The 14,737-nt window shown below is 43.6% G+C and overlaps 1 protein-coding gene across 1 annotated transcript in view; it reads left to right on the top strand.

Moving 5' to 3' along the window:
- The window catches only part of EMD (emerin), a 90,227-nt gene extending 75,981 nt beyond the window's left edge, over positions 1 to 14,246 (top strand). Inside the window, exons 6-7 of the mRNA XM_089673527.1 lie at positions 4,068 to 4,090; positions 11,487 to 14,246. Of these exons, the coding sequence (XP_089529653.1) occupies positions 4,068 to 4,090; positions 11,487 to 11,772 (309 nt within the window). The 3' untranslated portion in view covers positions 11,773 to 14,246. The remainder of the gene's footprint in view (positions 1 to 4,067; positions 4,091 to 11,486) is intronic.
- The last annotated feature ends 491 nt before the right edge of the window (positions 14,247 to 14,737 follow it).

Raw genomic sequence — 14,737 nt, 5'->3', positions numbered from 1 at the left:
AGTTTTCTAACCATTTACATACAGATTTTGCCAAGCCTGTAGACTTTACGTTACACATTAGCCGTGTGTGGGGAACTGTGTCAAATTCTTTTGCAAAATCCAAGTATACCACATCCACCACCACCCCTCTGTCCAAGTATACCTCGTCCACCGTCACCCCTCTGTCCAAGTATACCACGTCCACAGCCACCCCTCTGTCCAAGTATACCACGTCTACCGCCACCCCTCTGTCCAAGTATACCAAGTCTACCGCCACCCCTCTGTCCAAGTATACCACAGCCACCCCTCTGTCCAAGTATACCACGTCCACCGCCACCCCTCTGTCCAAGTATACCACATCCACCGCCACCCCTCTGTCCAAGTATACCACGTCCACAGCCATCCCTCTGTCCAAGTATACCATGTCCACAGCCACCCCTCTGTCCAAGGTTTTGCTCACCTCCTCATAAAAAGAAATCATATTTTTTTGACAACTTCTGTCTTTCAAGAATCCATGCTGTCTGTTGCTTAAAATATTTTTTTCTAGCAAGAACTCATCTATGTGGTCTTTTAATAAACTCTCCATTATCTTCCAACTATAGAAGTTAAACTAACAGGTCTATAATTACTTGGTAAAGATTTTGATCCCTTTTTCAAATATTGGCACCACATTGGCCTTACGCTAATCCAGTGGTACTATGCCAGTTATTAAAGAGTCCCTAAAAATTAGAAACAATGGCTTTGAAATGACGGAGCTCAATTCTTTAAGGACCCGTGGGTGTATGCCATCCGGTCCAGGGGCTTTATTCACCTTTATACTGTCTAAATATTTCTGGATCATATCACTTGTGAGCCAATGTGAATCATTTGGAGCTGTGTCAATACCGTGCCCATTATGGACAAGAGCTCCCCCATGTTCCTTTGTATACACAGAGCTGAAGAAGGTATTTAATAAATTTGCCTTCTCTTTGTCCCCAGTCACCCACCCACATTATTTTGTAAAGGGCCTACATGCTCGGACTGGACAGTTTTACTATTAATATATTTGAAGAATGTCCTGCGATCTTTTGCAATCTGTCGTTAGTTTTCAATTTTTGCGGCCTTTATTTCCTTTTTGCATATTCTATTATATTCTTTGTAATGTTTAAACGATGATAGCGTTCCTTCATTTTTATATTTTATAAAAGCTCCTTTCTTATTATCTATAGCTTCTTAACTTTGGCCATAAGCCACATAGGTTTGATTTTTAGCCTTTTAAACTTGTTGCCCATGGGAATATATTTTGCAGTGTGTTCACATACAGTCTTTTTGAAGAACTCCCATTTCTGTGTTGTGTTCATCGATGCCAATATTGCCTCCCAGTCTAAGTCTTGGAGAGCAGCTTTCAGCCTTGGAAAATTAGCTCTCTTGAAATTGAGCATTTTTATTTCTCCCGTATGTGCTTGCTGTTTACAGCTAACAATAAATGAAATCATGTTATGGTCACTGCTACCCAGATGTTCTTTTATATGGACATTTGTATTAAGCTCTGCATGGTTTGAGATTACCAGATCCATTCTTAGTTGGGACTTCTATGAACTGTATAATGAAATTGTCCTGTAGTAGGTTTATACATTTTTGCCCTTTAACTGTTCCTGCAGTGCCATTACTCCAGTCAATTTCCGGGTAGTTAAAATCCCTCATTATTATCACTGTCCCAGCCCTTACAGCCCTTTCAATCTGTGCAAAGAGCCGAGGCTCCACCTCCTCATTAACACTGGGCGGCCTTTAACAAACTGCAACAATTACCTTTATAGTACGCACCCCCATGTACGTTCCACCATAGTGCTTCAGCCTCATCACACTCTCCATCAACTAGGTCCTCTTTCACACTCGCTAGTACTGTGGTATAAACAGGTACAGTGGTGCACAGATATTCATGTTAATGACAGGCTGTACGCTGAACCTGGACTGAGGAAATATAGCTGCACTTACACTGAACAGGCTCAGGTGGGCCGTGTGCAAGAGCCATTAATCCGGGAATGCGATTTTGGACACAGAACCTAACTTGAATTTTGATACTTCTGAGTTTACATATTTTACACTGGAAGTATGCACGTGCGCCAATTATTCACTGACAATAAGTGAGATTTTGAGCCCAGAGGCTATGCAGGCATTTTTGTGCTGATCAGAGGAAGTTCAGGGGCTGAGAGCAAAGCAGAGGAGTTGTGAAATGTCTATTCCATAGGTCACCTAGCTCCAAAAGTTGTGAATTACACCTCCCTTTCTTTAAAAATAACCTATTATGAAAAAATACATAATCTGACATTGCTATCCTCTTTTAGAAAAGGTTACTTGCTTGAAAGTCATGTTTTTAACTTTTTTCTGAGTCTCTGGCAGAGAACAAATGAGGAAAGTCAATTCTCAGTACTTTTTTATCTTTAAATATATTATAGGTAATTTACACACATTGTTGAAGCCAGCCAGGCAACTAACATTTTTCAAGTAATTATAAATGTATAATAGGCCAAACTATTACCGTGATATCAAAAAATCCAAAGTGACTAGTGCTCTTGTCCTGTGGTATAGGGATTAGGTGATAGCAGCTGGCATCATTAATAGGGATTCTGTGGAGCACAGGAGGACTTCCCTTTAACATTTTTCAAGGTCTACTGTAGGAGCCCACATGTTCTTCTAATAACAGATTTCCTGTAAAATTGATTATATTTTACTTAACTGCTAGGATATCTAATGCTTTTTAGGACTGTTTTATTAAAATATTTTTAAGTTAACCACTTGCCTACAGGGCCAAATCTGGTACTCCTCACCTACATGTAGAAATAAATATCAATTATATATTTTATTTTATATTTTTAAAGCAGAGACCCTAGAGAATAAAGTGGAATGCAATTTATTTTTTTATGAAATACATTTTAATGCACAAAAACATTGCGTACACCCTTGGAATGCCAACAAACCTACATACTTAAAGTGGTTCTAATGGCTGATGTCCATGAGATCCGAGGCTCTCCGGGAACTCTCACTCCTGATTGGCTGAAACAGCAGTGGGAGCCAGTGGCCCCTGCTGCTGTCAGCCACAGCCAGTGAGCCAATCAGGAGAGGGAAGATGTGGGACCGAGCCACAGCTCTGTGTGTGAATGGATACGTAGAGCTGCGGCTCAGGAGTGCGCCTGCTTGGGTGCCCCCATAGCAAGCTTCACTGGTGGGGGACCTGCAAAGAGGAGGATTCGGGCTGCTCTGTGCAAAACCACTGCACAGAGCAGGTAAGTGTGACATGTTTGTCATTTAAAAAAAAAACAAAAAAACCTTTAGTATCACTTTACAAATCTCCATAGGCGACGCTTTAAAAGCCTTTACAGTTTTAACCAGTTTAGAGTTACACAGGAGGTTGGATGCTAGAATTATTGTTCTCGCTATAGCGTTTTCGGCGATACCTCACATGTGGTGCAAACATCATTTACATATCCATGTGCGGCCTAGGTAAAAATCAGGCTGGTTATACTCAAGTCGATCAATTGGATTGACGTGGGTACAACCAGCCTGTCCGTAGATGGATCGAATCTTGGCCGGTTCAGCAGGGATCGCTTGAGAATCAAACCGTCTATGGCCGGCTTAGGGATGCTAGATTTGGCACGAGCATCAATGATCTCTGGGCACAAAAGGGTTAATCAACTTTATATATCAAAATACCTTAACAATGTAAAACATTCCATGCTTTCATTCAAAGTGTGCTGCCATGCATTTATTATTATTATTATTATACAGGATTTATACAGCGCCAACAGTTTGTTCAGCGCTTTACAATATAACGGGAGACAATACAGCAACAATACAGTTCAATAAAATTGGAGCTTACAATCTAAGATTTAGTAAGTTAAATAAAATAAATCAAAATAAGCACACAAAGCTAAGGTAAAAAAAATACTAGTATATAATAGTATTATTATATTATAATAATAATATAATAATAGGATATTTTGATGCAGGATGCTTCCTTCAGATTTTTTTAAAATTTTGTTAATGATTTGAATAATTCTGCCAGTTACCTTGGTATCTTTTTCATATGAAAACAAATCTTTATTTTTCAGGTAAGAGAAGATCTGCGAGCCAAGTAAGTGATTTGAACAGATTATTCCGATTTGCACAGTACAGCCAAATCCCACATGTATATAGTTTCAATACAGGTGATAAAGAGAAGCCCATCAATTCAAGCTGAGCAGAATGAAAACACAGATGAGCAGTAAAATTAACAAAAACCAATCGTTGGACTTACCGGTAACGGTATTTCTGGGAACCTTCCAGGACGGCACACCTAAGAGATGAGAGGCTCCTCTCTGCCAGAAATACAATCAATTAACAACTGTTATAAGTCCCCACCACTCCCCTTGTCCCTCAGTTTGTCACTAAGTAACTCCCAGAACTGATCCGCAAGGGGAATAATTCCACATAGGTACTCACCACGTATTACAGAAATAGTGCAGCGCTTAAAATGATAGTCCTTGTTCCTGATCAGTAAATGTTCCTCACAATTGGAATAGAAGAAGTCCCCACTCACCAGAACCACACTTGGTGTGTTGCAGAAAGTTAGAATTAATTCCTGGTTTACCTGAAGAAAAGCCTCTGGATCAGCACATGGATGGATATCCCTCTTATGGTCAAGCAGGCACAGGATCATAGAAAATTAGGCTCCGGCACAGAGTTCCCCTTAGGGGATGTGTGGCTGTTGCTCTATAGTAGTAGGAACCTCCCTCTCTGGTTATACTCGGAGCAGTACTGCTTCTGAAAAAAATATGCTCCCCATCCGGGGTCAGAACAAAAGAGTGCCCATAGTGTAGTATGGTTGGAAGAAATTGAACACTTATTCTAAAATCGCAGGATGCATCCACAATGTATCAAAATCAGAATGGCAGATAACAAGAGTACACTGACCGTCCCTGAAAGGAGATGGCCGCCGGAGCTCCACGATGCTCCGACGGCGTGACGTCAACGGTGCGAGCAGGTTCCTCCTTACACGTTACGTGCCACGCACATCATCAGAGGATTGAGCCGGTACCGGAACTCTGTGCCGGAGCCTAAATTTCTATGATCCTGTGCCTGCTTGACCATAAGAGGGATATCCATCCATGTGCTGATCCAGAGGCTTTTCTTCAGGGAAACCAGGAATTAATTCTAACTTTCTGTAACACACCAAGTGTGGTTCTGGTGAGTGGGCACTTCTTCTATTCCAATTGTGAGGAACATTTACTGATCAGGAACAAGGACTATCATTTTAAGCGCTGCACTATTTCTGTGATATTCTATATTGAGGTTTATTTGGTTGCCTTGAGTGCACAGCTGCTGAACTGAATAGCGCTCGCTTTATACTTTGTTTGTTAACTCACCACTTATTGCTTTTAGGAGTTTCCCCCCCCCCCCCTTTAAAGTGATACTAAAGACTTAAATTTAAAAAATAAAAAAATAACAAACATGCTATAATTACCTGCTCTTTGTAGTGGTTTTGCACAGAGCAGCCCAGATGCCTCTTCTCGGGTGCCCCGCCAGTGCTCCTAGACCTTCCCTCCTGCCAGGTGCCCCCACAGCAAGCAGCTTGGTATGGGGGCACCCGAGCAGGCGCTTTCCTAAGCCGCTGCTCTGTGTGTCCATTCACATACGAGCCATGGCTTGGCCCTGCCCCCTCTCTCTTCTCGCTGGCTCCCGCTGCTGTCCAAGACAATGAGGAGAGGAAGTCCCGGAATAGCCAAGACTTCAGTGCACATCGCTGGATTGAGAGGGGGCTTAGGCGAGTATTAGGGGGGGGCTGGGGGGAATGCTGCATAGAAAAAGTTTTTTACCTTCATGCATAGAATGCATGAAGATAAAAAACCTTGAGCCTTTACAACCACTTTAACAGGGTGGGAAGTAGGCCTGAAGTCCTGGAAGGTTCCCAGAAATACCGTTACCGATATGTATAACGGTTGGTTTTCTCCTATCACTTTCCAGGACACCTGAAAGGATAATCATTAACCGCAGGCCTACCTTTGGGTGGGACCACAGCCTGTAGCACCTTCCGGCCAAAGGCTAAGACTTGCTGCAACAGAACTTCAATCTGGTAATGCTTCAAGAAGCTGTCTTGACTGGACCAGGTGGTTGCACTGCAAATCTGTTCCCGGGAGGCCCCTGCTTTTTCTGCCCAGAATATAGTCATGGCCCTGATTGAGAGGAGCTTTTACTTTGGCTAGTGCAGGAATCCCTGAATTCTTGTAAGCTAGGGCAATAATTTTTCTGATCCACCTGGAAACAGAAGCCTTAGAGCAGGGGTGTCAAACTGGCGGCCTTCCAGCTGTTGCAAAACTACAAGTCCCATCATGCCTCTGCCTTTGGGAGTCATGGTTGTAACTGTCAATCTTGCAATGCCTCATGGGACTTGTAGTTTGGAAACAGCTGGAGGGCCACCAGTTTGACACCTGTGACTTAGAGGCTTGGAGTCCCTTCCTTGATCCACAATACAGAATTAACAGATGGTGGATCTCCTAAATTCTTTGGACCTATGCAAATAAGTGAGGAGACACCTCTGGACATCAAGACAATGACATTCTTTTCCTTTGTGTTCCTGGGATTATCACAGAAGGATGGCAAAGTGATCTCCCTTGTCCAATTGATTAAGGAAGCTACCTTTGGCAAATGCATTGGATTTGGCCTGAAGGTGACCCTATCTGGCAGGATCAACAAAAAGAGTCTTTGACTGACAAACTTTGTAGGTCTCCTACTATCCTGGCCTGTGGTGATAGCCAATAAAAAAGACAAATTATAAGGTCAAAAACTTAAAGGGAACCTCCTCTATTGGCTCAAAAGGGTGCTTTTAGAGAATCCATGGCAGAAACCTCTTTTGTGGCGGGGGTAGTTCTCTCCCTGGCCACCAAAAATTGCTTAACTAAAAGGTTCTTTAGCTAAACTAGCATCAAGGAATACTGTAAGTGCTGCAATCTGCTAACTGCCACCCCTCTTTCTACACCATCCTGGAGAAATTCCAGGATTTTTGGAACAGAGGTAGAAGTCACCCGTTTCTGTTTGCACCATGAACAAAAAGGTTTTCCATACTTTTGAGTTAATTTTCCTAGTCAGCCGTATGATTCGCTCTGGAGATACTGAAAAGAGCCTACTCACCTTCCTGTTCTTTCCATCGGCAAAATGGTAATTTTCTGGGCTGCTGTACTCCCAATCCCCGTTTGATTGGCTGGTGACTGAGGAAGTCCGCTTCCTGGTTGTTTGTCCCTTTTATATGAACTGCCACTAGGAAAAGCACTTTCTCTTCGGCCCGAGCCCAGGATCTCCTTGGATAGGTCTAGGAGATGTCCGGATCTGGTTCCTGACAATTCAGGTAAGCCACTGTGGTGGTGGTATTGTCGGAGCTGACTTGAACCTTCCTGCCCGAGATACAGTTCTCAAAGGCCTTCAAAGTTTCTCCTACCACTTTGAGTTCTCTGGAGTTCGACGAAGTCTGAGCTATTGCCTTGTCCCAGGAACCCTGTGCTTTCGCTTCCCCCAGGTAAGCACCCCACCCGCAGGAGCTTTCAACTCGGACAACTTTCATGGGTTCCCACTGGCTGCCTTCTTGTAGATTGCTGGGGGTTATCCACCACTCTAGGAGGATTGAACCTGTGGAGCGAGGACTAACTTATTTTCCAGGGATTCTTTCTTCTTGTCCTAGCAGGAAAGAAGGAAGAACTGCAGGTCTCTTGAGTGGAATTGTGCCCACACAATGGCCAGGATGGCAGCCGACATCAGTCCCAGCACCCTTATGACCTCCCTTGGGGAGTTTGAGGGTGTCTTTATCAGACCTCCCACTGACAGGACTATCTTGTGCACCTTGTTGGTAGGAAGAGTTTTTGAACTCTTGTGTCCATGACATAACCTAAAAAGGTTTTGATATGCTCTGGCTCCAGTGCCGATTTTTCCACACTGACTATCCAGACCCAATGACGCCAGGGCAGTGATCACCTTCCCTGTATCTGCCTTCACTTGGACAGCAGAGGGACCAAATATTGGAAGATCATCTAAATAGAGAATCAGGGTTAGAGGCACAGGAGAGCCACTACTTCGGCTTGAGGTTTTGTAAAAACCCTTGGACTGGCTGCTAGCCCAAAAGGAAGAGCCCTGAACTGCCAATGGACTATTTTTTCCCCGATTACTATCGCAAATATGCCAGATGTTCCAGGTGAATTCGGACATGTAATCAGGCATCCTTGAGGTCCAATGTTGTCATAAATGCCTCTTTCAGGAGATTTTTTTTGCGCAGTAAATACTCTCCATGGAAAACCTATTTTACTCCAAGAATTTGTTTAGGTTCCTGAGATTTATAATTAAGTTGTACTTTCCTGAGGGTTTGCAAACAAATACGTGGGAGTAAAATCCCTGTAATTGTTGACTTTTTGGTACAGGCACTACTACCTGCCGCTCCGCCAGCTCCTGAACTCTTCCAGGAGAGCTTCCTTTTTCAAAGCATCCCAGGGAGGATGAATTAGGGTGATCATCTGTGAGGGCCTTGACGAGAACTCCAGGCAGTAGCCCTCTTGTACTACCTGACAGATGTAAGCGCTGTCTGAAACTCTCTCTCACTGGGAGGAAAAATGTGACAGGTGACCCCCTACCCTGATCCTGGTGTCACTTAGTTTTAGTGCTGGCGCCCAGAGAGGAAAACAGCTAATTACTTCTTTGCCGTCTCCTACCATTGGCCCACTTCTTACAGGGTTACTTTTTGGCTCTTTGCTGGTTCTGCCCCTTGGGGGCCACGAAAAAAAACCTCTTATAGTTTTCCCTCCTGGGCTTCACCAGAAATTTCCTCCTCTTCTGAGAGGACCTGGACAACACATTGTCCAGACCTGGCCCAAACAACAGGGAGCCTTGAAAGGGGAGACCACACAGTTTACCTTTTGATTTGATGTCACCCTCCCATGCTTTTACCGAAATAGCTCTTCTAGCTGAGTTAATAAAAAGAGCTGCTTGCTGTGGGGGCACCCAACAGGAGGGAGGGGCCAGAAGAGCCTGTAGGGGACCCGAGAAGAGGAGGATCTGGGCTGCTCTGTGCAAAGCCACTGAAGAGAGCAGGTAAGTATGATGTGTTTGTTATTCAAAAACTGTTATTTATAAAAAAAAGTAAGCCTTTAATATCACTTTAAATCATTTTTCCTCTTCCTCCTCTTTAAAGGGGAACCTCCTTTTCCAAGTCTTAGGTCTGACTATTTTCCTCTCAGGGTCATTCCATTCCTGTAGGATTAAATCCTTTAGGGATTGGTGAAAGGGGAGTACCCTAGCATGAGCCTTGACTAGTCCTCGATACATTTTGTCCTGAGCTGAGGCTTCTCTGGGGGTCTCAGGGATCTCTCCGGTAGCGTGAACCACCTGAAGGAGACCCTCCAAATTTTCCAGAACAAAAAGATGATGGCCTGGCTTCACCTCCTCACTTGCATCACTGCCCAGATTTAGATCCACATCCTCACCAGAGTTTTGGTCTGACTTGGGCTGACATTCTAGTTCTCCTTTACTCTCCTCCTTCCTAGCTTGGGCCAGAGGAAGTGTCTGAGAGGATAGGAGGAATACACTCGGGCCCCCTCTGGAGTTAAGGCTTTCCTGTGAGGACTGGCCTTCCTTAGGGGTTAGCTCCTCTGGGCCTGGGTCCTGTGGCTGTGCCACTGAAGCATGAAAAGACTGGATCGTGGCTACCATCTCATCCTGCAAAGATGCTAGGAAATTTTTCAACAAGCCTGAGGCCTCTTTCCCTGCCAGTTTGTTAATGTATCTATAATAAAATGGTTTGGGGTGAGACTTAGGTAACATCTCCCCACAATACCACATTATCTAGAGGAGCTAGAGCCCGCAGGTGCAGAAGGCAGTCTATCAGGGGCCTCCTGGGTTCCGCTCAAGAATTCTGAAAGAGAGAAGAGGAACACCAGCCACTAGTCACTCTTCCCCTCCCCAACTATCAGCCTTTAACACCAAGTAAAAAGCGGAGGGGGGGGGGGGGGGATTGGGGTACCCGTCCGGTCTGACTAAACTGACCTATCTGGGTCAATTTGGGCCCCAAGCTTCCCCTCCCCCCCAAGATAAGCACCCACCGAGCCCCGACTTGGTTTTGCCTGCAGTCACCGGTGCTGCCATCCCTTCCTCCTATTCCATGAGGTGGTTCAGCCCAGTCTCTGCTGCTAATGCCAGAACTCCTGGTAAGCCAGCAGACCACTCTCCGCCGCCCTGCTGTCTCTCCTACACTCCGGTGTCCCTCAGCCTCCTCCCTCACTGCTACCTTGTAAACCGCTGAGCGCTAGTAACCATGTGGGGAAGAGAGACAGACAGCAGACAGGCGGCAAATTGAAACACTACTGCAGCGGTTCACACTCCCCTGTGTTTGGAGCGCTGGTGCCATTCTGGTGCAACCTGTGAGAAGGACAAGCCTGCCAAGTTAGTTCAGCCTTCCCCGACTTCCCTATGCCTGCCCCACAGTGGTACCATCCAACCTTCCATGGTCTCCTGGTCACAAGAAAACAACAAACTTTCTGTTGCAGGGAGAAACACTATCAGTACTGAGGGTCAAGGGGAAGGGTGAGGACTTAGAACAGTTGTAAATGGATTGTGTTTCCGGAAGGGAGGAGCCTCTCATCTCTCAGGTATGCCATTCTGGAAGGTGACAGGAGAAATAAACATTTAAAGTTACATTTCTTTTTTTCTTGTAAAGTCTACCAGTCTTTAGGTACATATGGTACTTGTATTGTACATGTATTAGTTTTCTTTAGGCTTCCCCCCCCCCCCCCCCTTTATTTTCACCTAGTGATCCTGTCAGTAGCACACATTCTTTCCTAGGGTGGCAATGCTCACTCTCTATTCTGTATTTATGGAGAAGCAGTGTTGTCACCCTATGACAAAATGTGTGTCGTCCAGAATGCATTACAGGATAGGTTCACCTTTGGAGCATGTTACATGTTCCAGCATCTGCAGCTTCTACCCCAAATCACACCCCACCCTGTGACAGTGGGCGGGGGATCCTTTCCCCGCACCAGCAATCACTATTTGAAAACAGTGCAACCGTGCTGGGCCTACATAAGCCCCATCGTCCATTCACAGTTTTTTGTGAATGGATAGACTACAAGTACTGTCAGCCATTGCAGTTGACAGCTTTAGTTCTCAATGAACTATGAGGGTGCTGATGAGTACTCTGATAGTTCATTGATCTTCCTGCTCTCAGGTAACTGCCTGCCCATATGTGGTAAGGGCAAACAGCTATCCTGAGAGTCTGCAGGAGCCTGAGATCACGGATGCAATGCTCTGCAGGCTTCTTAGAAAAAAATTAATAAATAAATGCACTTTTTTTTTTACCTGCAAAAAAAAAAATAAAATGTGCGATTATTTTTTTTTCCCCCCAAAAGGTGAGCTTATCCTTTAAGGTAAACAACCTTTTGACTTTAGAACCACTGTAAATGTAATCTGACTTACCTTGTATGTTAGCCTCCTATTTTATCATTTACATTTATCTATCCCAGTTCTAGAAGTAAGGAAAACACGTACCAGAACATCTCCCAAATGCGTTATCAGACCTCCTACTCACAGGGAGTGGAACCTCGCAAGCCCATCCGTCCAAAAGCAATGGAAGAAGAACCCAAGCAACCACCCAGACGATTCCTTCCACTATGGCTGCAGCTTCTTCTACTTCTCCTGTTTACTGGATTTCTGGTGTACCTTTACTTCCAGGAGACCGATCAGAACCCTTTCAAATTATTGAAAGGAAGCCTGTATCCAAGTGAGAATGATGCTCACAGTGCAGATTGATTCACTATTTCACTATGTGAGAAGCTGTATAGGTCGCTTTTTTGCCCTTTAAATGGTTTTCCCTATCATGTCATCTAAATATTGACATGCTCTAACAGAGGCTGGGTCCGCACCTTTGCTTTTTTGCTTGATGCATTTTCAATTGAAATCAGCGGAACATCAGCTCAGCGTAAATGTGTCATGATGCCCATCGATAAGAATTATGACGCGTGTCGGCATTCAGTACACACATGGAAACTGCTCACGGATGCATGTTAACGCGTTGACATGCATTTCCATTGATTTCAATTGAAGACACATAGGTGGGACTCCAGCCTATGATCCCACTGCCCTGGATTTATGTCTTAAAGATCTGATCTTCCTTTGTTTCATCAGAGAACGATATAAAATCTCACAACTTTATTAAAGTGTATCTAAACCCAAAAACAAAAGTAACATGTCACAGTTTACCAGCAGATGTGGTAGTTGCATTTTTGTAAATTACCCATTTTTTTATAACCTGCTGATCCTGCCAGTAACTCACTTCCTGTCCAAGGGTGACAAAGTTCACCCATTGCATTGTATCTATGGAGGAACAGCATTGTCACCCTAGCCTGCTTGTCTGATTTGGTGTATGAACACCTCCTCTCCTCATCTCTGTTACATATTGGGTAGCGTTTTGTAGCTCACAGAGGATAGTAGATAACATTGTTCAGTGCACAGAAAGGACACTGGATTTCTAGCAGGATCAATAGGTATTTTCTGCACTTGCAGAAAATGTACTTGGCCTACTTAGAAAACTAATGCAGCCACCGCATTTAAGGACTGGTAAGCTGCAATATATTATATATTTTGCTCTTGGGCTTAGATATGCTTTAAATTGTCTCTCCGCTAGCTACCAAATATTTTGATAAGTGTGTCTGCTAAAAAAACTCAGTTGGGCTTTTATGTAGATCCCTCTGGGATAAAGTGGAAATTTTGCCTGCAGCAGGCATTCATAGACCGTCTCGGGATAAAGGTTATTGGTCATATTGGGTTTGTCAGCCAATTACCTATAGTTTCCCCCGGCAAGTGAGAGGGCCCAGAGATGTCTATATAGCATTGTACACTCCTAGAAGATGAGCCCGCATGTCTTTATACCAGCTGGATTATGCAGAAGTCAAGTGCTTTGCTGAGATCCATTGGCAAGGGGGTGCGTTCATTTTTATCATTTAGTAAGCACAGTTTTGCACGCCAGCTTCTATTAAAGAAAAATAAAACAGTCCTTAGCAAAAATAGCAACACAATTCCACATCAGCACTGCTGGTCCTAATACTTTATGCCCTTTCATAAAATGTATTATCCCTTTTCTAAGCTATCAGAATTTTATACTCCCAATGGAGCATGATGGCCTTGTTGGGGAAGCAGTGCTGTACAGAAATGTTTAAAGTTTACCAATAAGTATAGATTTTAAAAAAAGCGGCGGGGGGGCGAGTGTAAATAAGAAGGAGGTGTGATTACATTTATATAAATCCAGAACTATGTAAGAAATGTGCAGAAAAAAAAATTAGTGGTGCACCCCGAAATGAAATTTCTGGACAGTTTTTTTTTAAAAATGTATTTTTTATATACAAAAATTGTACTATATTCAAATTTTTAATGAGTATCATGGATTTAAATGAATATGAATTTAAAAAATAATATGCATTAACGTAAAATAATTTTTATTGAGAGTAAGACACAAAAAACGTGGACAGAAAATAAAAACTTAAATAGGAGGCATTTGTGCATTGATGTCAATAAGGAGCGTTTTGGCATTGAAGTCAACAGGGGTGTTTTTGCATTGAAGTCAATGGGATGCAATTTTGCATTGAAGTCAATAGAAGGCAATTTTGCATTGAAGTCAATGGGATGTGATATTGGATTGAAGTCAATTATCATTATCAGCACCTTTTTTATTCTATCGGCAAAATGCAGATAACCCAATTTTCGGCCGATCATTTTCGGCAGCCAATGTATCGGTGCATTGTTAGAAAAAATCATTACCTTTCAGGGCAGACCTTGCAGTATTTAGTTCTTAACCAGAGTGTAAATATCATGACAGCATGGATTGTGGCTCCATCCTTGTACCCCTTAGAATTGTTACTCATACAACATAATTCCTTTTACAGGCAATCACCTTTTTTTTTTCTCTATCCTCACCATAGACTAATTTAGTCAGCATTTCTTCCTTTTACCAAGATGATTTTGTGTGGCTTGCCAACCTGGTTCTTCATCTTTCCTCTAAAAGGACCATTTGGTGAACAGGCCAATTCTTGTGCTCTTGGGGGCCATCGTTTTTTGTTGTTTAAGATAATAGTCTCTCCTAATGCTTCCTTTAATCTTTTATATACAGGACAACAGATCCTCTCTGTCTTTGGCTCTGTTGCTGGACATGGCTACTGGAACACTTGGCCCTTTGTCAAGAGTATAAAAAGAGAATGTCTAGACCAATAAATAGTCCAAAAGTCCAATCATTCAGCATTTGTAGTGTCATTCATTTTAAAAATGCATTTTAAGGGTTCTTGTTCCCACTTCATTAGGGCTTGAGCCATGCAGAACACTAGGAGAACCGGAGGAGTAAAAATTGGGGAATCCTGGGGGATTCTGAAAAGAGTTATACAATGCAACTAGGCAGAAGGCCTGCTCCAGTATGGCAAATGGAAAAAAAGGAAATAATACAGATTATAGTTAACTGGGCCTTTGGGTTAGAAGAGCAGAACCACAACCCACTGTATGCTGTCATTAACCATTTGCCGCCCGCCCTATGGCCTAATGGCGGGCGGCAAATGTCATCAGCGTTCCAGGTGTACGCCATATGGCGTCCTCCCGCACATGCGCAGATTGCGCTCCTGCAGAGCGGCGCGATCTGTCACCGGCCGTGTACCTCGGACACGGCTGATGACAGATCTGAGTATCGGCCCCGTTGCCGGTACCATGTGACCTGCTGTGACCAATCACAGCAGGT

Source organism: Staurois parvus, unplaced genomic scaffold (genome assembly GCF_062004578.1).
Source record: "Staurois parvus isolate SC_StPar_1 unplaced genomic scaffold, SC_StPar_1.0 ptg000140l, whole genome shotgun sequence".
NCBI lineage: Eukaryota > Metazoa > Chordata > Amphibia > Anura > Ranidae > Staurois > Staurois parvus.
The sequence above is the reverse complement of the archived record's forward strand: the minus strand, read 5'-3'. Positions and strand labels throughout refer to the sequence as shown.